This window comes from Oncorhynchus kisutch, linkage group LG21, assembly GCF_002021735.2.
Source record: "Oncorhynchus kisutch isolate 150728-3 linkage group LG21, Okis_V2, whole genome shotgun sequence".
Classification (NCBI taxonomy): domain Eukaryota; kingdom Metazoa; phylum Chordata; class Actinopteri; order Salmoniformes; family Salmonidae; genus Oncorhynchus; species Oncorhynchus kisutch.
This window is the reverse complement of record NC_034194.2, coordinates 27,004,646-27,028,234: the sequence shown is the minus strand read 5'-3', so window position 1 is coordinate 27,028,234 and position 23,589 is coordinate 27,004,646. Positions and strand designations below refer to the sequence as shown.

General features: G+C 43.4%; 2 protein-coding genes across 4 annotated transcripts in view; one reads left to right on the top strand and one right to left on the bottom strand.

The window, feature by feature from the left end:
- Positions 1 to 16,264, bottom strand: part of sesn1 (sestrin 1) — a 67,190-nt gene extending 50,926 nt beyond the window's left edge. The window contains exons 1-2 of the mRNA XM_020454852.2: positions 16,148 to 16,264; positions 15,000 to 15,311 (exon numbers count right to left, since the gene is read on the bottom strand). Of these exons, the coding sequence (XP_020310441.1) occupies positions 15,000 to 15,278 (279 nt within the window). The 5' untranslated portion in view covers positions 15,279 to 15,311; positions 16,148 to 16,264. The remainder of the gene's footprint in view (positions 1 to 14,999; positions 15,312 to 16,147) is intronic.
- Positions 16,265 to 16,890: 626 nt separating this feature from the next.
- cep57l1 (centrosomal protein 57, like 1) lies at positions 16,891 to 21,756 on the top strand. Of its 3 annotated transcripts, none has more exons than XM_020455608.2 (11): positions 16,891 to 17,009; positions 17,872 to 18,046; positions 18,175 to 18,339; positions 18,819 to 18,940; positions 19,555 to 19,656; positions 19,754 to 19,831; positions 20,030 to 20,119; positions 20,211 to 20,288; positions 20,369 to 20,613; positions 20,767 to 20,911; positions 21,073 to 21,756. In XM_020455608.2, the coding sequence occupies exons 1-11, from the start codon at positions 17,007 to 17,009 to the stop codon at positions 21,301 to 21,303; spliced, it is 1,434 nt and encodes a 477-aa protein (XP_020311197.1). In that variant the 5' UTR covers positions 16,891 to 17,006; the 3' UTR covers positions 21,304 to 21,756. The 3 variants fall into 3 exon arrangements, with proteins under 3 accessions (XP_020311197.1, XP_020311195.1, XP_020311196.1); XM_020455606.2 differs by lacking the exon at positions 16,891 to 17,009 and adding an exon at positions 17,282 to 17,510; XM_020455607.2 differs by lacking the exon at positions 16,891 to 17,009 and adding an exon at positions 17,285 to 17,510 and having other exon boundaries at positions 18,178 to 18,339.
- Positions 21,757 to 23,589: the final 1,833 nt, after the last annotated feature.

Below are 23,589 nucleotides of genomic sequence, written 5' to 3'. Positions count from 1 at the left end.
CCTCTCGTCGGCCTCCATGCTCCTCCTTCTCCTCTCCCTGTGCTTTCCTCTCGTCGGCCTCCATGCTCATCCTCCTCCTCTCCCTGTGCTTTCCTCTCGTCGGCCTCCATGCTCCTCCTTCTCCTCTCCCTGTGCTTTCCTCTCGTCGGCCTCCATGCTCCTCCTTCTCCTCTCCCTGTGCTTTCCTCTCGTCGGCCTCCATGCTCCTCCTCTCCCTCTGCATTCCTCTCGTCTGCCTCCATGCTCCTCCTCCTCCTCCTCTCCCTGTGCTTTCCTCTCGTCGGCCTCCATGCTCCTCCTTCTCCTCTCCCTGTGCCATCATTACACGACAAACAGCATTGTTTCCAAACATTTTCAGCCTAATGTAAACTTTGTCCTCCGAGATCTGAAATGGAATTTTGAACCCGGCCTAGTTCTGATGCTCTGTTGTGAACACCAGTTACATAAGCCCGCAGTAAGCCTTCACACCCACTATAAAGCTCTTACAAAGCTCCACTGTTCACCACCTCAGCATTAGAACCAGCACCACCTAATCAATCCATGATGACGTGGGTTGGATGCAGTCTCTCTCGTCTTCTTTGAGGATGGATGCCCGTCATATTCCATTCCTGAACTTGTAATCAATTGTAGGATATAGGGCCGATCCATACAAACTGTAGACTATCCATGGGGAAGCTCACTACACTAGTCTGTACTTTCAAGCGCTTGATGTAACATCAATCATGATCAGTGGTGGTGTCACAAATTCTACACATGTCCACCACCTCTACCAGCTCAGCTAAAATCCAGGCCATCTGTGGACAAATAATAGGACAAACTGAAGGGATTTCTCTAGTGTGGCAAGGGGTCATGGTTAGGATAGGACAAAGAGGGTTTGGTTTAAGATGAAACCCTGTTTAACCACCTCCTATAAGACTTTAAAATCTGTGTATTCACACAATGTTCTCTAGATAACTACCGGTCTCCCTCTCTCAGACAAAAATGATAAGACATGCTATCCTGATGACTGTGCAGTAACAGTATGTACTGTAGCTAAGAGTAGGTCAGTTGTCGTGCCGACAGTGGTGTGAGGTAATCTGTGCATTACTTGAGTGGTTGACTGGTGGAACCGGGGGCGTGTCGTGTTGTGAGGGACCCGGGACTCAAACACAGAGAGAGAAAGAACATGATGAACAGGACGTTATGTTACCTCAGTAATGGCTGTCCGGTTCATCATCATCAGTTAGAATGAGGGATAGAGACCCGAGTCAGACTTTCTGCTATGTTTAAAACTGACCACCTACTGCTAGGACATCAACACTAGTGGTTCACACACACAAAATAAACAACTAGCATGAGTGGATGTGAAAGAATAGGCAATCAACAGATCCTCAAATACGTACACACGTGTTTCATATCGCTGAGACGTGGTTTCCGTAATCCCCCCCTCTCGTCTTCACATTTTTAATAACCGCTGACTTTAGAAAAGAGGAACACTCATATTTCCTCTTTCAAAAAGAAACACGTGTGGGTTCTGTCTACTTGGGCACATGTCATAAAGAGACAACACTCACGTGTGCCACCACCCAGTCTAGTGTAGGGTAGGGAGGTCCCAAGGATCAAGGATAGCACTGACCATTTTGGTACAGTGTCAGATGTCCCACGCTCCACTCACACAACAAACACTGAGAAAGACTGGAGGAAAAATACTGAACAACATCCATATTAAGGCAAAGTCTTTACAGTGTTTCAAGGCTTAGGCCTACAGAAAGGCCGAGAGCACGTCACTGTGCAGAGTACAATCCCTTCAAGGGCTTATAGACCAAAAGCCTTAGACAGTAGACAAACACAAGGATCAATCTAAGAGACCGTGAACTTGAAATTTAGCAAGTCGTATTGTCTGAATGAGTAGTTCTCCCCTTCTCACTCACACACACACAGGGCGGTTTCCCAGTCACAGATTAAGCCTAGTATTGAACTAAGAAGATTCTGGGAAACCAGCCCTCTGTACACTACCAGTCAAAAGTTTTAGAACACCTACTCATTCAAGGGTTCTCCTTTATTTTTACTACTTCCTACATTGTAGAATTATAGTTTAGACAAACTATAAAATAACACATATGGAATCATGTAGTAACCAAAAAAAGTGTTAGATCTAAATAGATTTTATATTTGAGATTCTTCAAAGTAGCCGCCTTGCTGACAGCTTTGCACACTCTTGGCATGGGCTCCGATATGTTTTAGTTTGAAACGATCCAGTGAGATTCGGTTTGATTAGAGAACGAATCAATGTGATTCAGTGCTATACGATTCGATGCACTAACATTTGTTTCAAACACACATTTATTTTCCATTCTAAATTAAAATCTGCTGAAGATGGAGCTCATGAGCTGGGCCTCTCTGAGCTGGGCCCCTCTGAGCTGACTGTGTGCCCCTCTGAGCTGACTGTGTGTGTGTGTGTGTGTGTGTGTGTGTGTGTGTGTGTAAATGATGTATACTATGTAGGCACCTGATCTGAGCCATAAAGGAGATTAGACATCTACCACCCCACTACCAGATTAGAGATCTACCACTATCAGATTACAGACAATGTAGCCTGTTTTTAGTCCCCCACTTTGGTTCTGAAATCACCATCACCCACTAATTAACTTTTTGCAGGTTAAGTGTTTGAGTTAGTAATGCATCAATAGTTATAGTTTACAAATTAGTTCCGACATAGCCAATGAAAATATAGCACAATTTTGGATTTCACTCCCAATCAAATGGCTATGACCTTTCTGAAGATTAGTTGGCTTCTTTTCTCCTCTCGCTTTGGGCTTGCAGTGTGCCGCACAAACGGGATTCCTCATTATTAAATGATCAACTTCACCCTGTATATCGAAAAATTACCATATACACTGACGTTTAAAGCAAAACTACCAACTGCTGATGGTAAACCTGAACAATCAGGATACAGCCAGATGGGAGTGGTCTCCAGTAGGTTACCTGAACAATCAGGATACAGCCAGATGGGAGTGGTCTCCAGTAGGTTACCTGAACAATCAGGATACAGCCAGATGGGAGTGGTCTCCAGTAGGTTACCTGAACAATCAGGATACAGCCAGATGGGAGTGGTCTCCAGTAGGTTACCTGAACAATCAGGATACAGCCAGATGGGAGTTGTCTCCAGTAGGTTACATTTATTCCGCTAAAACATCATTTTCAACAGCACACATAAGAACCACCTAGCAAATGACATAGGTTGTCACTCAACAAATAAAGCCTAATATTGCGCAGGCCATTTTAGCATTTGAATGCTGAAGGTGCAAGATCAGGAACAGGCTGCCTACCTGGCGTTGGTCAGCGTGAGAAGCTGGGCACAGTGCGCAGTTTGACTAGGCTACTGATTTCCCTAGGGTTGTGCGGAATGAAAAATGACTTGTACATCAATGACTGTCAACACAGTTACATGCTTAGTTCAACACAGAAGGAGAGGACCCTTTGGTTATCACAAAATATGAGGTATTTTTGGAAGGTAGAAAGAAAGTAATATGAGCAAAACATTTTAGTGGTAGAGTTACCTGGCAGAGTTACCTGGCAGAGTTACCACAAAACCAGGACCCCTAAAGCACACCTGGCACCCTCACTGTGTGCATACTTGAACTAGACCTACATAAGGGCCAAAGAAAAGAGATCATCAAATAACACCCATCCTAGGCCCTAAATAATAAACCAGGCACCAGATTTACTATCAAGCTTCAGACCATCCAATATATGCAGGGATGTAATCAACACACCAAGCCCATCAGCTCCTGACTCCTGAACAAGAACTAGGCTAAATCCCAGTCAGAGGCCTTGGAGTTGTTAACCAATACAGCCTACATCAGCATGAGGTCTGGAGACCAGCCTTTGACCTATTCATGCTTTGCCAACTGATCCTTCGATGCCTCTCAAGCATGCATGTCTTACAAGAGACAAAGATACCGTACACATACCCAAAGAGAGAAGAGAAGATGAGAGAAAGACACAGGGGATGTTTGTTCCTTGGCAGTAAGGATAATTATTTATTTATTTTTATTTTAAAAATTAAAACAGGCATTGCTTGCATTCAGTTCAGTGCATGGAAAATTCCAGGTCTTGCCAGAGCATGGGGGTGAAGAGTGGATGTCTGGCGCCCTCTAGTGCACAGATATACTATGCTACACATTATTGTAGTGGTGTAAGCCTAAATATTATAATGGTTTGGTTATGTCTAAAGAATACAATGTGGAGTTTGAAATCCAGTAAAAAGAAGGTGGAAATCTATTTTTATTTTAAATCCATGGTGCATTGGAGTTGCTAACCAATACAGTCAACATCAGAATGGGGTCTGGAGACCAGCCATTGACCAATTCATGCTTTGCCACCTGATCCTTAGATGCCTCAAGCATGCATGTCTTACAAGATAGACAAAGATACCGTACACATACCCAGAGAGAGGAGAGCGAAAGAGACACACAGGGGATGTTTGCTCCTAAGATCCTACAATTGTTCATTCATGCATTCAATCAAATTAAATCGACAACAGGTGGGCTGCAATCTGATCTTTGTCAAACAACTTGGGACTAAAAACATTGCAGTGTGGGTAGCTGTGTGTACCCTTGCTGCAATGACTACAATTTTATTTTGCAGGATGGTGGGAGGGTGTGTCTCTTTCTCCATGCCTTTCTGTATCCCTTGATCTCTCTCTCATTCTCCTTCCATCACTTTCTCTGTGTGTGGGTGAGAGGGGTGTGCACTGCACTGCAGTTGTGGGGTTCTGGTAGTTTTCCACTGGAGGTAGTTGACTGAATACAGAGAGACATTTAGTTCAGTGCTGTTAACCCTTCTCTATCCCTCTTCTCGCTCTCCTTTATTTATACATTCTCTTATTTTGCTCTCTCCTTTTAATTCTTCCTCTTTCCATCCCCCGCTCTTCTGCCAGAAATAAGCCCAGGCCAGCCTCTTGGTAACAGTGCCAACTGGTCACCCTATCATGTCCCTCATACCACTGGTGCCATGGTGACTGCCCGCTCTCTGTAACACCCCATTCACCCACCTCAGCCTCCCTCCTCCCGCGCCAGTATTAAAAGCACTATGGCTAACCATTAAGAGAGGAATAGAGAAGGAGAACACAAAACATTCCAGCAATCAGAAATACATATACTCAGGTCTTTAATATTATAGTAAACTGTGCTGGTATGTAGTGGATAAGAAGAGCGTTTATTATTTTCAGTCAATCCCATTGGCTTAATGACCTAGTTCCACACTTAGCACACCCCCCCTCCCCCATTCTCATGCCCCTCTCTCTACCTCCACTCTTACCCTCTCCATAGTCTGTACTTGCACAGCAAAGGTGTGATGCATTGTGGGACTCAGGAAGGGGGTGTGTCTTCGGTGATTGGATTTTGTGTGTGTGGCGGTGCCCTTTTGATGACATTGCTATGGTTACGCACGTTCAGAATATAGATCAAGGCATGGAGACAGGAGCATTGGATGTGAAAACCCCACTTATTAGATTATGGTTAATTAACATGAAATGTGAACACATTTCAGCATACAAAAAAAGCTTTCTACATGTAGGTACAGCAGCCTACATCTGTCAGTACATCGGCCAGATGATCTGATGACAACCCGCTTAGTCTACTGGTAAACAGCCCCATCTCCCACAGGCCAAGCATTCCAGCTCCCAGGCAGCCCAACCCCCTCAGTCCCGCTACCAGGCAGCCCAACCCCCTCAGTCCCGCTACCAGGCAGCCCAACCCCCTCAGTCCCACTACCAGGCAGCCCAACCCCCTCAGTCCCGCTACCAGGCAGCCCAACTCCCTCAGTCCCGCTACCAGGCAGCCCAACCCCCTCAGTCCCACTACCAGGCAGCCCAACCCCCTCAGTCCCGCTACCAGGCAGCCCAACCCCCTCAGTCCCGCTACCAGGCAGCCCAACCCCCTCAGTCCCGCTACCAGGCAGCCCAACCCCCTCAGTCCCACTACCAGGCAGCCCAACCCCCTCAGTCCCACTACCAGGCAGCCCAAACCCCTCAGTACCGCTACGAGGCAGGCCCAGCAGGTAGCCAGCTGTAAATACAGGGTTTTAGATATCTCTACCCCACTCTACATACAGAGAAACGGGGAAAGGGAGAGAGCATCTCTGTGTGATTACTGTGCCAAAGGTCGCTGCTGCCTGCAGCCTCTCGCTTTCTCTCCCCCCACCATGCAATTTGTCTGCTCAAAAACAAGGTCAATCTCCCATAATCCAGGACAGGGCTCAGAACTGCGACCAGAACACTTGCATTTGTGACCCTTTGACTTGGCAGTGCGACCACAACTTTTAATGTAGCCGGTCAAGTTAGTTTTGGGTTCACAATGTTAAACGTTTCATTAACAAGATTTACTCAAACAGTGATGGGTACGAAACCAGGTATTCAAAAAGTTTAGTCCGAAGTCTTGGTTAAATCTTCGCGATGCGCATTTCAGTCATCATGCACGATTGAATTATAATTTCTAAAGGCTTTCCCCAAAAATCTTCCCAATTAAATGTTGACTGCAAAATAGGGCTACCTGGCAGAATGATGTATCAATCGCGGGGCATTTGTTCATCAAACTCACATGTCGCCTACACTGTATATGGTAGCCACTGGCATAGCACAGCCCCCTGGAGGTCGGGCCCCCCAGATAGCATATCAACATGTCAACATGTCATTCATTTTTTAAAGGAAATTACCTTTAAAACTGCAACATTTTCTCTCAACCTCTTGACAAAATTTACAAAATAGCATGAGACTAGCTATAAAACCTACACTACAAACTACAAAGCTAGCCAAACAACTGTCTCTTGCTAGGTGGACAATTGATTTAAAAGGGTAACTAAACCCTGCACCTTTATTTTATTTATTGTTGCCAGACTTGCGATTTTGAGAGTGAAAACCTGACAAAAAAAACTAGGAAAACTAGTAAAAATTGAATTTACCAAAAGATCAAACTGATTTTATAGGGCCCTACAACTATAGAATGACTGTTCAAAAATCACGAACAATAACATGCTTTTTTAGGTTTTATTTTTTTCCTCCAAAGAGTCAATGTTAATATGATATTGTCAAGTTAAAATGTAATTGTGTGTGTTTGAAGGAAAGGTCATTATAGGCTATAAGCTACTTGCTCAGCCCACAAAGTAAATATAACATAAAATGATGCGAGCATCCCGGGCCAGTATTCTTTTCATTCAGGCCTGTGACAAATGTATCTGAATGTCAAGCCCGACAAGGGAATACTAATTTAATATCGCGTTGCACCCCCTTTTGCCTTTAGAACAGCCTCAGTTCGTCAGGGCAGGGACTCTACAAGGTGGAGAAAGCATTCCATAGGGATGTTGGCCCATATTGACTCCAATACTTCCCACAGTTGTTTCAAGTTGGCAGGATGTCTTTTGGGTGGCGGACCATTCTTGATACACACAGGAAACTGTTTAGCGTGAAAAACCCAGCAGTGTTGCAGTTCTTGACACACCATACCCCATTCAAAAGGCACTTAAATCTTTTGTCTTACCCATTCACCCTCTGAATGGCACACACACACAATCCATGTCTCAACGCAAAAAAAAAAACAACCTTTAAGCAGTCTCCTCCCCTTCATCTACACATCAATAAGCGCCTATAGTTTTCACCTGGATTCACCTAGCGAGTCTGTTACAGAAAGAGCAGGTGTTCCTAATGTTTTGTACACTCAGTGTAGGTCAGGTCATTATCATCGCACAGAGAAAAATTGGTGCGACCAAATCATGTGATGATGCTGTCAACTGAAAAAGCTAGTAGCACCAGTCCCACCAGCATAAAAAGCTAGTAGCACCAGTCCCACCAGCATAAAAAGCTAGTAGCACCAGTCCCACCAGCATAAAAAGCTAGTAGCACCAGTCCCACCAGCATAAAAAGCTAGTAGCACCAGTCCCACCAGCATAAAAAGCTAGTAGCACCAGTATAAAAAGTTAGTATAGAAACCTGAGGGAGTCCCAGACCACCGGCTTCTCTTTTCTCTCCATTTCTCTCTATTGATACAGTAAGCAAATACAGGATGACACACACACACACACACACACACACACACACGAGAGAATGTCCTACCACCATGACGGTACACTAAAAACACATAACAATTCTCTGAAAGAATCTCACCATGTCATGCCAAACAAAACTAATCAGGCAACAGTCATATATAGCAGTAGCTTCCCCCTACCCCCTTTTCAAAGCAGCAGGACTCCTCAAAAAAGGCAACAGTCGTATATAGCAGTAGCTTCCCCCTACCCCCTTTTCAAAGCAGCAGGACTCCTCAAAAAAGGCAACAGTCGTATATAGCAGTAGCTTCCCCCTACCCCCTTTTCAAAGCAGCAGGACTCCTCAAAAAAGGCAACAGTCGTATATAGCAGTAGCTTCCCCCTACCCCCTTTTCAAAGCAGCAGGACTCCTCAAAAAAGGCAACAGTCGTATATAGCAGTAGCTTCCCCCTACCCCCTTTTCAAAGCCTACAAAAAGACAATGCATCAGCCTAAAAATCCACTAACCTTTAAAAAGGAAAAACAAGAACAAAAAGGGGAAACAAGTTGTAATGGTCTTCTGCCTGTAGGGCCTCCTTGGCCTTTCATGTGAAAGGAGAGAGGCCGGGCCTGACTGCGGTTCTATTCCTGGGTGGAGGGACGCCAGACGGAGCACAGCAGACTAGGCCAGGCCATATCATTCATTAATCACAGATTTGTGTTTATTACCACGGCTGCTGAGCCATGCTAAAGAAATCCAAAATGTGTACCAGCTGTTTGTTAAGCTCAAGCAGATACCAGGAACATGGTAAAATAGGAACAAAGATAATTGGTCTTTCTGTAGTTGTTTCTCAGTCAGGTTAGGGTTGCAATGGGTCGTAAACTTTCCGGTAAATTTCCAGACATTTTTCTTGGGAAGTAAAGTAAAATTCTGCAAATTCCCGAGTTTAAGTCATCAAAAAAAAGTTTGTTTATAACAGTGAACCTTTTTTTGTGGGATACACAAGGCAATTCTAGATCTTGTGACATATTTTGGTTCAACTATCCCTAATTCAATAGAATTGCAAACCTCTGCACGCACAGTGCACTCTTCCATCACATGTACAGCTGATTCTCAAGATCTTGCACACGAATGAGATGATATTGAGCCCACACTACTACACTGTCTGAGCCAAGGATTACATGCTATCTGGTCAGTTTTGATTACAATACGGGGTGGGGTGAATATATTTAATATGAGACACATGATTTGTTTGTTAACTAGTAAATAGTGGCCTACAGCAGTGTGTTTAAATCATTTCTAACTTGTTAACAATTTCTGCTAGTTAGTTTTTGCTATCATGTGGGTTTTAGCTTGCTTGAGCCTGCTAACTGAGGAGTGTTAATTCACCTGTTTCCATACATGTTTCATTTTTTTTTTTTACCTTACAAAGGAGTTGTTTAATCTAACTGCTTAACTACTTATCTGTAAATGGAATTGTATTTTAATTATATATAAATAAAATAATCTTTACAGGAAAATGCCACAGGCACTATCTAATGTGTGGAGACATTTCACTGCAGCTAACGTAGAAGGAAAAGCTGTGTACATTTGCAAATACTGTGCCAAATCATAAGTGAAAAATGCAACAAAGATGCAGAATCATCTGGCCAAGTGCATAAAGTTCCCTCAGAGCTCACAACAAGCAAACTCTTGAAAAGAAGTAGAGGGACTTTTGTCAGATGCGATGGGGGTTCAATATTCCCTTTCTTTTGTTGTTCAGTGAAATCATCCCATGTGACAACTCAACTCATTGAATTAAAGTTCAATTCGTAACTAAATTGTTTTTTTTTTCTATTGGAAGGATTTAATAATTTGCAATTATGTCTACTTATGATGAGCTAAAAGGTTTTTGTCTCCATATGATATGGTAAATATATCCAATGCAAAAACATCTACATTTAAATGGTATTCATATTCATTTGCATATATTCGCCTTAATTCCCACGGAAAGTTTCCACCTCTGAATATTCCCCAAAATGTGCAATGCTATTTCAGGTTGGGGGTTAGCGGGTAACAAAATGCGTCATAGCATAACTCAGAGACCCCGCACAGCGTCTGTTGTCTAACAATAAGTAAAGTATGGAAATGTATGCTCTCACTACTGTCAGTCGCTCTGGATAAGAGCATCTGCTAAATAACTAAAATGTACACAGTGACCACACTGAGTTGATCAGTCTAACCGTGCCTTTCATAGACTTTGTATTTTCTCTCTGTGTGTGTAAAGAAGCTGTGCACCTACATGCATTGACTCAACCACCAATGAAAGCACAACGCTTTAACAAGACCAGCGTGACCTTCTGACCAATGTTGCTTACGTTGACCATGTCTACTGAACTGCCTGGGTAAGCTGTTCTGACCTCCGAGTATTGACCTCTCTGAACCCCTTATACAGAGCCAGCTTGTGAGAACTCGACCCTCCTGCCCACCCCTACTCCCCCGCAACATGCTCTCCTAACCCTTCACCCCCAGCAGTCTCCAGTACTGGAGGAACACAACACCAGAAAAACCACAGACCGCTCCCTTCCCTGCAACTGTCAACACGCTGTCCTACAAATTCACAAAGGCTGCCTCCTTGGAAAACATAGCACATGACAGCTGCTTGTTTTAGGTCGAAGGCAATTCTGCAACTGGCAGATAGTATGTTAGGCTGCATACACAGTGCATTTGGAATGTATTCAGACCCGTTGACATTTTCCACATTTTGTAACGTTACAGCCTTATTCTAAAATGGATCTACACAAAACACACACACACACACACACTACCCTATGACAAAACAGAAACTGTTTAGAAAATGTTAGCAAATATATTTACTTAAGTATTTAGACCCATTTGTTGAAGCATCTTTGGCAGCATTCCACCATCAAGTCTTCTTGGGTATGACGCTAGAAGCTTGGCACACCTGTATTTGGGGAGTTTCTCCCATTCTTCTCTGCAGACCCTCTCTAGCTCAGTCAGGCTGGATGGGGAGCATCGCTGCACAGCTATTTATAGGTCTCTCCAGAGATGTTTGATCGGGTTCAAGTCCAGTCCACTCAATGAGACTTGTCCCGAAGCCACTCCTGCGTTGTCTTGGCTGTGTGCTTAAATGGTTGGTGTTCTGTTGGAAAGTGAACCGTCACCACAGCCAGAGGTCCTCAGCCCTCCGTTCATCTTTCCCTCGATCCTGACTAGTCTCCCAGTCCCTGCCACTGAAAAACATCCCCACAGCATGATGCTGCCAACACCATGCTTCACTGTAGAGATGGTGCCACATTTCCTCCAGACGTGACGCTTGGCATTCAGGCCAAAGGGTTCAGTCTTGGTTTCATCAGACCAGAGAATCTTGTTTATCATGGTCTGAGAGTCTTTAGGTGCCTTTTGGGAAACTCCAAATGGGCCATCATGTGCCTTTTATTGAGGAGTGGCTTCCATCTGGCCACTCTACCATAAAGGCCTGATTGGTGGAGTGCTGCAGAGATGGTTGTCCTTCTGGAATGCTCTCCCATCTCTACAGAGGAATTCTGGAGCGCTGTCAGAGTGACCATCGAGTTCAGGGTCACGTCCCTGACAAATGCTCTTTTCCCTCCGATTCCTCAGTTTGGCCGGGCGTCCAGCTCTAGGAAGAGTCTTGGTGGTTCCAAACTTCTTCCATTTAAGAATGATGGAGGCCATTGTGTTTTTAGAGATCTTCAATGCTGTATAAATGTTTTGGTAGGCTTCCCCAGATCTGTGCATCGACACAATCCTGTCTCAGAGCTCTACGGACAATTCCTTCGAACTCATGGCTTGTTTTTCAATCTGACATGCACTATCAACTGTGATACTTTATATAGACAGGTGTGTGCCTTGCAAATCATGTCCAATCAATAGAATTTACCACAGGTGAACTCCAATCAAGTTGTAGAAACATCTCAAGGATGATCAATGGAAACCGGATGCACCGGAGCTCAATTTCAAGTCTCAAAGCAAAGGGACTGAAAACGATGTAGATAAAAGTATTTATGTTTATTTTTAATACTTCCCAAATGCACTGTAAATTAGACTATTTCTATATAAAAACACAACCTACATTTACAAACACATTAATCTCTCAGGTGTCAATACTTTATTCTACTTCATTCTTGAAAGGATGCTACATAATAAATACCCTTCAGAACCTACAGTACCTTACTGTGAGAGCATGTAAACTATCCATCACTGATATAATCCCTGGATTAAGTACAGGGGTATTATAGAAGCATTCTTCTCACCAAGCAGGAAATCCTCTAACATTTGAGACTATTGTTGGAAGGGGACTGCCTGTATGATTAGACTGACCTGCCTGCCTGCCTGCCCTGTGCTCTCCAAGACTCTCTCTTATATCAGCAGAATTAGAAAAGCCCCCCCATCTTAAACGGGGATATGTGTGGGGACGGGCGACCAGAACACAGGGAGGCTAAGGGAGCCGTTGACGTGCAGGACTCATAAACGCAACCTTTGGCAAGACCTCAACAATTGCAGCTTAAGATAATTTGGAAATACCAGACGGTGGTGCGTACCCTCGGCGGCACTGCTAAACCGCAAAGCCGCTTTCTCTATGCTGTGTCCCTCGTGCTTTTACTCACTCTATCATCCAGATATACACTTCTACACACAAACATGAATTATACCCGGAACCTAACAGGTTTTTTTTTTTTCTATGAATAACATCCTGAGCCATATCCTCATGAGATTTTCTAATTGTTTGTTTGTTATAGACATATCATGTTTTTAGCTGGAGAGGATACAGGCGGTGTACACCAGCTCAGGTTAAATGAATATTAATTTACAGCCTATTCTATAAAGTGCAGTGTTCAGCTCATTTCCCCATGCATGCAACACATTACAATATTAATGTAGTCAGACACCCTTAGGATGATTAACAAGGCAAAGTTCCCCTATGCCCTGACCCAGTTTTGTTTGTAGCTTTGGGTCATTTTTAAACAAAAAATGTACAGGAGACAGACAGGGTCAAGATCAGAGGTTAGCTTATCATTACTTTCCCTTGGTGCCTTGCGGTTACATCGTTTTGTACCGTGTTCAGTCATCAATAATACAGTTTCTAATCCGGTTACAGCCAGGAGAGCCTTCTGCATTATAATAGCGTACAGTAATCTCCATCCATTGACACTGTAGCCCATCCTCATACCTGTCAATGATGAGCCATTGGGTTCTGAGGTATTCACGCACAGGGGTTAATAACCAGACAACAATAACAAAAAGAGATCACTTGTAATGGCCTAGCTAAATGATGGCATGAGGCAGGCTGTGGTCTATCTTGGGTTAGTTATAAACATCTTTGACGGTTGTCTCGCGACAAACTGCGCATGTGCAGGCCGTCAAAACAAAGGCACTCCTTCAATATAAAGCTGTTTGACTAAAAATGTAAATGTGTCAGTTTGTAACTTTCACAAGGTTGGAGTAACATATTCAACTATTTAAGACAATGGCTCCAATCTAGGTTGTGCCTTTAGATTTGGACAAAAATTTTAAAAAAGTTAGAATTTCTCACTACTCTCATACTCCAAACCCCGGCCTGCTTGATCTGTTTTGCAAGCATTCCAGGAAGTCTTTCGATCATGGCCGGCCCACTCATTAGGCAGGATTAGGCGGCATTTTCTGAGCTAAACTGACTAAGACGCATCTCCAACAACAAACATTTTCTCTCACTCACTTGCATATGGTCTTTTTAGGTGAGCACTGATGCCTCCCTGTGATAAGCAGTGCCGACTTTGTCAAAGGGGCACCAAATATTTTGCTTGTCCATTCCCAGCACGCCACTCCGTGTAACTCTACACATCGCTGCAGCACTCCACCAACATTCAGTCAAAAATACAATCTAATATAAATCATGTAGCAGACATAGGATATGGTAGAAATAGTATGTGGCCTTTTCTGTAGCCCACAGGGTGGAGATCAAATGTATGACAACGTAATGAGACTTTTTACATCATGCAGGTTTCACTGATCAAATAGCCAAAACTAAATGGCACCCAGTCAAATAAAAATAATGTGCTGTCATGTTAAACATAACATATCCTAAAAACAGGACAGGTAAAAGTAAAATGGACAATCACAACTGAGGAGTTTCACCCCATTGTCATTATTAGTGGTTTCAAGTTTGTATCCGTCAATTTTTCACAAGCTGATCATAGCGGGGAAAAATATAATACTTCTGAATTTCCCGCTGTGTAAACACATTACAAATAGGCTCACGATACCTGCTGACAAAGTTGGGTAGTTGATATTCAGAGCTTAAATAGATAAATAGATTAGTCACAGAAATCAGGATTAATAAAGCCAATGCAACGCATGTTTTACAAATGGTGGGCCTACCACATGGACGGGCATTCATAAAAGTACATTGGGGGCCTACATGGCTGACGTCTTTTGGATGTCTTTTTGGTCCTGTCCGGACTTATTTTTTGTGTTTTACAAACAGTAGGCATACCACACAGATGGGCATTCATAAAATTATATTTCAGGCAACACTGTAGGCACCTCAGTAAGCACGGATCGAAGCCGTCACCTTTTGGAAGTATTTTTATGGTGCAGTCCGGACCAGCCTTGATTTCCACATCCATAGACATCGATTTTTTTGTGCAGACCAAATCTGAACCAACCATAGACGTCTAAATTTGGTTCAGATTTTGTCTGGTCTGGACCAGCCTTGATTCAGCCAAAACATAGGAATCTATAAATTTTGTATTTTCAACTTTCATTCAGAACCTAAATTGAACCTAACTTCAACTACTGGAAAATATGTATTTTAGCTTACTGGGGCTATTCTAGTTCTGCATTTTTTTGAGTCCTGCCTAGGGCAGCAGAACAGCAAGGACCAGCCCTGCTCGCAATGTTGCACCTCTGGGATAAGAAACTCTGTGGTAGTGGTACAGCCACTGCCGTATAATATCAGACAGCACCACATCTGTCAACCTCACGATGCGTGTTCTCCTACCTGAACGTTCTGCAGCAGCCAAACACATCGCTCTCTGACGTCATCGAAAGGGCACCGCTTGGACAGCATGAGTAGACGGGCCAGGATGTCGTTCAGGTCGCTGGTGGGGTGCCCTGCAGTAGCTAGAGGCGAGGGGACGGTGGCTGGTATCGGCCCTATACTCTCCACTCTCCGCATCACCTCCTGGCTGATGTGCTCCATTGCTGTGCCTCTGGATCTCGGGTCACGGCTGCCCAGAGCCTCCCATCTGGCTGTGGCATCCTGATCCTGGATGTCCATCTTATTCTGATTCTCTTGATTTCTCGTGGCAGGCTATAATATGAAGTGCATGAAATACCAACCGTTTGCTGTCAAATACTCAGATGCTAAAATATTTTATGTACACCCTATGTTAGCATCCCCAAAATGCATTCAATAGACCATACAACTACAAATATTTATGAAAATTCTAAAACAATGTCAGTCAACTTCAACAATGCAGCTAGAGAGTTGACATTGATAATGCAAATGAGAAACAAAATTCTTTGACTGGATAAAAAGGACATTGTATGCATTGCCAAGATGCTTCTGTGTGTGTGTGTGACCAGTGAAAGGGAACGGACAAAAAAAACATGCGGGCGTATCAATGGACAATGCAGACAACTTTTCTTCCCCTCCAACCTGTACGGAGAACTCCGAGAAAGTCAGTCGTTTGTTTACCAGAAAGTTACTGCCAACAAAGAAAGCCTAGTTGTACAGTACTGCAGCTGAGAACAACAAGCTAGCTGTAGCTACAACGCTAGTTAGCCGTTTTGCAGTCCGTTGGCAGCTAGTAATGTTGTTCAACATGCAAAAATAAAAACATGTTTCCTATGTACTTTCAAAATGTTTGGCACTGATCTGACAGTATCCACATCCATTGCACTTTGTTTTTGTAGTCTCATTATCTAGTTATAAATGTGTGGTATCTGGTTTACAAGGCAGGTTTGGTTAGCTAGCCAAAATGCCCATTCAATCTTTTCTCGCCCTCTCTGTCTTAAGCCTTTTAACAGTAGCTAGTTGGTTACAAAACAGGAATATTGTACAAATATCTATAGCATAACGGTAGTTATATACCGTAATTTTTCAGTACATTTTACAAACGAAGGATGTCATTCACAAATACTTACTTGATTCACATTATTTTGCACAGATCTTGCAGCCGTAGGACGTCTTGAGTCTGCACTGAAATACGGAGGCAGATTTCATTATACAGAGCAGCAACTTGAGTTGACAGTTGATTGGAAAGACTCATGTCCAATGGTCTACTGCATAATACAAAGAAGGAGGATCTATGCAGATCTTCACCAATAGGTATGGTGTACGGCGTGCCCATAACCACGACAGGGGAAACATGGGAGTTTGATTATTTTAGCAATCGGACCCACATAAAAAACGGGAATGAACAGGTATTAAAAAATACACTTCCCAGCAAACATAGGGATTGTTGTTGCGCAGAGCCCCCCCCCTTCCCCTTGTTTATCATAAATGTAAGTTAACAACATTTTTAGAAGTGAACACATACCCCACTTTGCTTTTACACAGACAAGCAATTCAAAACCTCAGGTGACACAGACATTTAAATACTATTTGCAACAGTGCCACCATTACAACTCTTTGAATATAGAAATGTGTATTTTTATATATGAAAATATAGTACCATTCACAAGAGTAAGGAGAGAATGCCATCATCGTTTGAGGTTTTTGCAATAATTTGGACTAAACATCCAGCCAGGGTGTTTGTGATGGGGAGATTACCACATTGGGACGTGGGCAAACTGCTGTCTCATTCAAGACTGTCACCAGGTGGCTAGTGCCAGACAGGCGCATGCTATTCCGTTCCTTTATAAACGTACCACAAAGCTCTGAAAACCCATACGTGTGCATGTGAAGAAATCTGCGCATTCATCTGCATCTCATCATCGTCATCATCATCATCATCATCATCTGCAAACAGGCTGCCTGCCTCCCAGCTTTGACAGCTTTCTGATGGTATGAAAATATAATTTTCCGACTAATATTCTCCATGGCCAAATATTTTGCATAATTTGGTTGGAGGGCCACTTCAATCAATTGAATCATTGGTTCAGACTTTGTAACACATGGCAGAGGGGCTTTTAAATCTTGTTAGACTGATAAATTCATACATTTAATTTATGCTCCGGTTCCAAGCGCATTTAATATATTATACTGGGTCTCCATTACAGTATTATTTTATCCCTACATCTGTTTTAGCAGACAATCTTTTGAGTGGATAGTGCCTAGAATAAACTGTGCGCAGAGAACCCACTGCGCAGGCTGAACCAGAGAGCGGTAAAAGGAAGAGTGTAGGAGGGAAATGTTAATTGTAAGAACTGCCTGCTGTCATCGTTTGGAAGTTTAGCCATCCAAAGTCAACAAATCGGAACCAGATAAATAATACATGTCATATATTTGTATTTTATTTCGAGGGTATTTTTTCTACCATTACATATGGAGGCTTATCAAGATCAGGTGAGACAATTTCATAGCTAAGTTCATAACTCTAGACATGCTTCGTGTTAGCTAACGTTAGTTAGTCAACACATAGCTAGCTGGCAAGCTATCCTTCCTCGTAACTAACGTTAGCTAGCTGGCGATGCAAGTGCTGCTGTTTGCAGCCGGTTATCTTTGTTTGGGTCATGGTTGTCACGCTAGCTACTGAGACTAGCTTGCTAAAAGGAACAATGGAACGTTCGATGTGTTTCCAGGAGAGTTTGTTTGTCTTTTTTGAAAACAGCTGCGTTGCCACCTTGCTAAGACTGGGCACGTTTAGCACTCTTGTGGGTGGTCTTCATGCTGGTGTCTTTGCTAACCATGCTGCTTTTCTATCTAGTTGCTGGACTCCCCTTCCAAAAATAGTTACATAGGGAGCTACTACCAGCCTCCAGATAGGCTGTCACCTCATTCATATGTCTGGGAAGCCCCTGCACCCCTTACCAAAACGGTCATGAACTTGCAGAACATCACTCCGCAGGTGTATCGGACTACGCCTGATGCTGGCAGCAAAGGTAGGCACAATGTAGACAATGAAATGCCTTTACTTCTGGGACTGTCTGCTGTTCTAGGTCCTTGGTCTAACTATTATGCATATGGTTGTAGCTTGGTTACTAACGGTAGGTGTTTTTCTCCCCGGTAGCAGTCATTGCTGCTCTCAAGACCCTCCAGGAGAAGATCTGTCGTCTGGAGCTGGAAAGGAAGCAGGCTGAGAAGAACGTCAAACAGTTCTCCCAGGCAGCCCATGGATATGAGTGCTCCATCACTCCATGCAACACTACAGAAACAGATGGCTCCAGGAAGAAAGGTACTTGACTTTGAGACTATATACTGTATATCCGCAACTCACTCTCTGTGCCTCTTGTTTTTTAGTGTTTTTTTTTAAGGGGGGTAGATCAGTTTTAATATTGCAGATAGATTGTATCTTCCATCAATGTAATTGTCTGCATCACTTCCAATCCCCCATATATATATTCCTTTATTACTTTCTAACCCTGCCACCCCTCCCCTAATTGGAGTAAACTAGTGAACAACAACACTTAGGCCTCTACTTACAGCTTATACATACTATATACATTTTATGGACACAGTCTATTTTACAATAGTTATCTTTTGTTTGTTTTTACACCTGTTCTTCCTCAACCTCTCCCATCTATTGCTGATGTCCATCTGATTTGATTTCTATTTGCCATGTCTGTGCCTCTTGTTGCTCTGTACTCAGAATGATGCTTATGGTGATAAGGAACTATGTCTAATCTCTCACTCCTGTTTTTTGTCTGTGTTAAGAGCGGGTCACTCCGCTTCAGTCTGCAGAAGCTCGCTGTCAGCTCCTTGAGAAGCAGCTGGACTACATGAGGAAGATGGTGGAGAATGCAGAGAAGGACAAGAACACTCTGACTGAGGAACAGGTACATGCCACTAAGGGTGTGTTCATAAACTCACTCTGGCTATCGACTCTGATTTCAGAGCACTTTCATATGAGTGTGTCAGAGCGCAGAATAACTTATCAATTTTACAAATGCGCAACACTTGCTGAGTATGGCCGGTGTCAGTCAATGTCAGCAAAAAAAAAACGTAATTCAATTGTTGTCAGGATCACAGTTACAGACACCATCACTCTAGATAACATGAAAACAGCCTAACCAGCTGTGTTAGCTAGGGTGAGTACAATGGTCAGACTGTGTTGTCCTCTCATTTGTGTCTAGAAATAGCTAGCAAACTAGCCAAATTAAGCCAGATAGCTTGGGTGCTTGACTGCCGTTGCTCGGATCAAACCTACTCCTCGGCCAAAGCGTCAAGTGTGGCTCTGAACGCTCCGAGAGCAAAACGCTCTGAATTTATGAATGGACAAACTGACAACGCTCTGAATTTACGTAAACCCAGAGCACAGCTGTCCATAGATATAACTGAATGTGAATCTGCTGGCCTCTGTTCACCAGTTCCTCGTCATCTAGGCAGACATGTTGCATGTTATTTGTGCTGCATCAGACTAGATTAACATGTGTCTGTTTATCCATTGGAGTTGTCCCTTCAGAAGCAGAAGCATGCCCACACTCCGCTGGAGAAGCTGGAGAAACTGGAGAGGGACTGTCTGAAACTGTCCAAGACACAGTCTGTGGCTGAGGTAACCAATGGTGCTTTGGTTGAATGAGGCGTAACTAACCATAGTCCGTGATGGTAAATCAAAAGTTAATCTCTCATCTTTTCTCTGTTGTCCTCAGAGGAAAATTCAGCTGCTGGAACAGAAACTCCTGGAAGAGGAACACGAGCGGAAACTTGTGCAGGAGAAAGCAGATGAGGTTAGTGTAATAACACATACACAAGCAGTGGTGTAGTGGAGGCTAAACAGTTTTAACTTTATTTTATTTTGCGATAGCGGTTACCCGCCTTTTGCGGAAAAATACATTGAAAGTATAGGGAACGTTACTTTTTTCATCATGACCGATGATCGGACACACAAGGTTCCACTTTTATCAAGCCCAAACATCCTTTAACAGCTGCAGAGGGAGCTGGAGACCAACCTCCGCCTGTGTCCTGCAGTCCCGGATGAGGTTAAACCAAAGAAGAACTCCAAGAATGCCTTCAAGGTACTACATTCAATAACCAGAACTTAATGACGTGCACTGCAATGAACTTTATTTTGTGCTACATAACAATGTCTGAACATTTCCTCTCCAGAAAACGAGTTTGGTGCGGCAAGAGGTCCCAGCACCACCATGTTTCCCCAAAAATAAACTGCCCTTTGTAGCTGGAACAGTACGTCTGCATTTTACTTTGCAAGAATTTATTTGGTTTGTTGAGAGAATCTCTCTGACTGAGCTCTACATCTCTCTTAGTCGACAAGCCCCAGCCACTCGGTGCATGCTAACATGCAGAGTGTCCTCCACATGATGAAGCACCACCAGCCCCACCTGTGTGAGCGGGTGCGTTCCCTGCGCAGGTCTGGCTCCGCTGGGGCCAGGAGAGCCCTCCATAGGGCCCCATCCACCTCCACCTCTCCCCCTGGACCGGCAGATCCTGCTCTGGGCTCTCTGTCTGAGCTACTGCTGGCACTGCAGGACGAACTGGGACAGATGAGCTTGTGAGTACTACCACTAGCTAAGAGTGTGTGTGTGTTTGTGGACAATGTGTATGCAGGTTTATGACTGATTTTGAGGGGGCTGATAGTGTGTTAACATTAATTATTAAACACACATTACTGAGTGTGTTTAATATTTCTGTCTGTGTAATTCAGTGAGCACCAAGAGCTGGTTTGTCAAATGGATGAGACGCGGCGTCAGGACACCAGGGAGGACCTGGAGAGGGAGCTAGAGCTGCTGGTCAAGAGGATGGAGGAGAAGGGATCTCAGATCACCAAACTCCGCAAACACCAGCAGACTGTACGTACATAATACTGCAGAGATGGAGTTGGGAGGAATGAGGGGATGTTCTGCATCTGCAGGAGGGGTAGGGAGGAGGATTACTGGGGAAGGACTTTTTTGTTGTTGACATGTCTAATAATACTGTATGACCTCTCCCTGTGTTTCCTCTCCCCACTCAGGTGGACAAACTTACACAGAACCCCCAGAAACCTCGTCGGCGGGCGACAAGTGAGGATGGCAGGGCTAAGGGGGGAAGTGGGGTGAGATCCTTGCCCCCCTCTCCAGTTAAGACCACCTCACGGGGGGGTAAGAGAGCTGGGGTGGGTCAGGAGGAGAATCTCCAGCTGCTCAGAGAGACCCAGAGACTCTGCACTAGCCTAAAGAAAGATGACATCACCTGGGAGACATAACTAGGGCAGCATGTATCAGAGCTGGATCTGAAGGACCCCTCTGTACAGGTTAATCTCAAACCATACTGGATTATATACAAATTATGACCAATGGGCGATGGAGATGAAAGCCTGCATACATAGGGGACTGACTTCAGGAGCCACAGAAGCAAAGCATTGTGGATCCCCCATTGTGGTTTTCAGCTTCTGCATTGTCAGATGTTTTCTAAACAGATATTTATGACCAATGAATGTCTCACCTTGAAGAATAAACATTTTATATCCAAGAGTTTTCTCTCTTGCGAGCTTTGAAGTGATGCGTTGGGGCATATTTTATTTCAATTATATTATTGTATTTGAAGTAACTTTTTATTTCTTGTATTTGTTATGAATGTTTGTTTTGTTATACACATTGTACATGTACAACAATAGTCATGTTTTTGTCTAATAAACACTTAATATAACAGCGTCAGACTTTTGTTTTACCTCAACCTTTTTGTGAGATTTTCATTCATCTATTAAAGCCAGATTTGGCCAGACTACTTCAGTTCAATGTTTTGTGCCCTAATGGTCACATACAGTCCATATCCACTAGATGGTGATGTTTCTCCTGGATAGGAAACTAGAGGTAAGAAGAGGCCACCATTTATATTTTTGTAATTTTAGGGCCTCCAGCCCTACTACAGTTAGTCATTTATTTCAGCTTGTGAAATTATGACTTAATTTAGGGACATAGACTACAGTATTTCTTTACAATACATTAATAGACAACTGACATTCCCCTATTGTTCTGCCTAGACAAGGTATTATGAAACCTATTGACACTTACCATAAGGCCTACTGCGTAGGGTATGAACAGCTTCATAATACCCAATATAAGCATCATACGGCTGGCTTCCTTATCTGAAAGGCAACCCATATGGTTTGTTCTGTTTGAGAAAGCTTATGTCAACAGCAGCACGAAGGAGCCTCTATGTCTTTCTGACCACAGGAATACTGAGGTGGTGCAGTACAGTTAGCTTGGGTGCCAGTCCTTCTCCATAAGGTGGAGGTTGGAAATAGCAGAAACAGACTAGCACACAGACTGAATCTGAATGTGAGACAGGCTGGAGTTGGGAATGTAGACTAAGTGAGACTTGAGATGAGCTTTCAGTCTTTGTTTCCATTCACAGTGGCCTCAAAGCTCAGGGGACACCAGATATGCAAGAGGACTTAGAACCTCCACAGAGGAAGGTCGAGTGAACCAAGTCTATCCTCCAAAACAAGCACACACAAAACGGTACACTCTGTTAACAGTATATACAGTCTTGTGAAAAAGAAAGTACACCCTTTAGAAAGTGGTATTTTTTTAAACATATTTGGACACATGGATATTTGGGCTAAATTCCAAACACATTTATTGATAAAGGTAACCCAATTTAACAAATAACACACAAAAAAAATGTACTTTGAAAATGTTAATGCAATTAAAATAAACAAAATACAAGTTTCTTAAGCAGAGAAAATGTGAACATCCCTAGCTTTACCATCACCTAAAAAGGCTAGAATTAGAATCAGGTGCACCAAAACAGGTGCAAATTATTAGGAATTCATTAGAGCACCTTGGGCCCAGCCTTCCATAAAGATTAGAAACTTGGTCTGGTTTGGTTTTAACCGTATTGCTGTGTGGTAACACATCAAGCCAAGATGAAAACACCTCCAAGGCCCTCAGAAGAAACATTATTGATGCCAGTGAGTCTGGGAAGGGTTACAAATCAATTTCCAAGCAATCAAAGTACATCATTCCACTGTCTGATGGATCATCTACAAATGGAGAAAACTCCAGACCACTGGCAATCTACCTAGGACAGATCGTCCCACCAAATTCTGACAAAAGATGCCCATAGAAGTGTCTAAGAACCCCAGGGTAACATTAAGGCATCTACAGACCTCTTGCCATAATCAGTGTCGAAGTGCATGAGTCAACTGTCAGAAAGAGACTGCACAAACTTGGACAACATGGGAGGTCAGGAAGGAAGAAGCCTCTGCTCTCAAAAAAGAATGTCAAGACTGACATTTGCCAGACAACACCTGGGTAAAGACCAAAACTACTGTAACATTGTGCTCTGGACAGATGAGTCAAAGGTGGAGTTGTTTGCCCGCAATGCCAGACGCCATCTTTGACAAAAAGGAAACACTGCCTTTGAACAGAAGAACCTCAAACCAACCCTAAAGCATGGAGGCGGTGGCATTATGGTTTATGGCTGCTTTGCTGCCTGATGGCCTGGCCAACTTGCCATCATTTAGTCAACCATGAATTCTGTATTT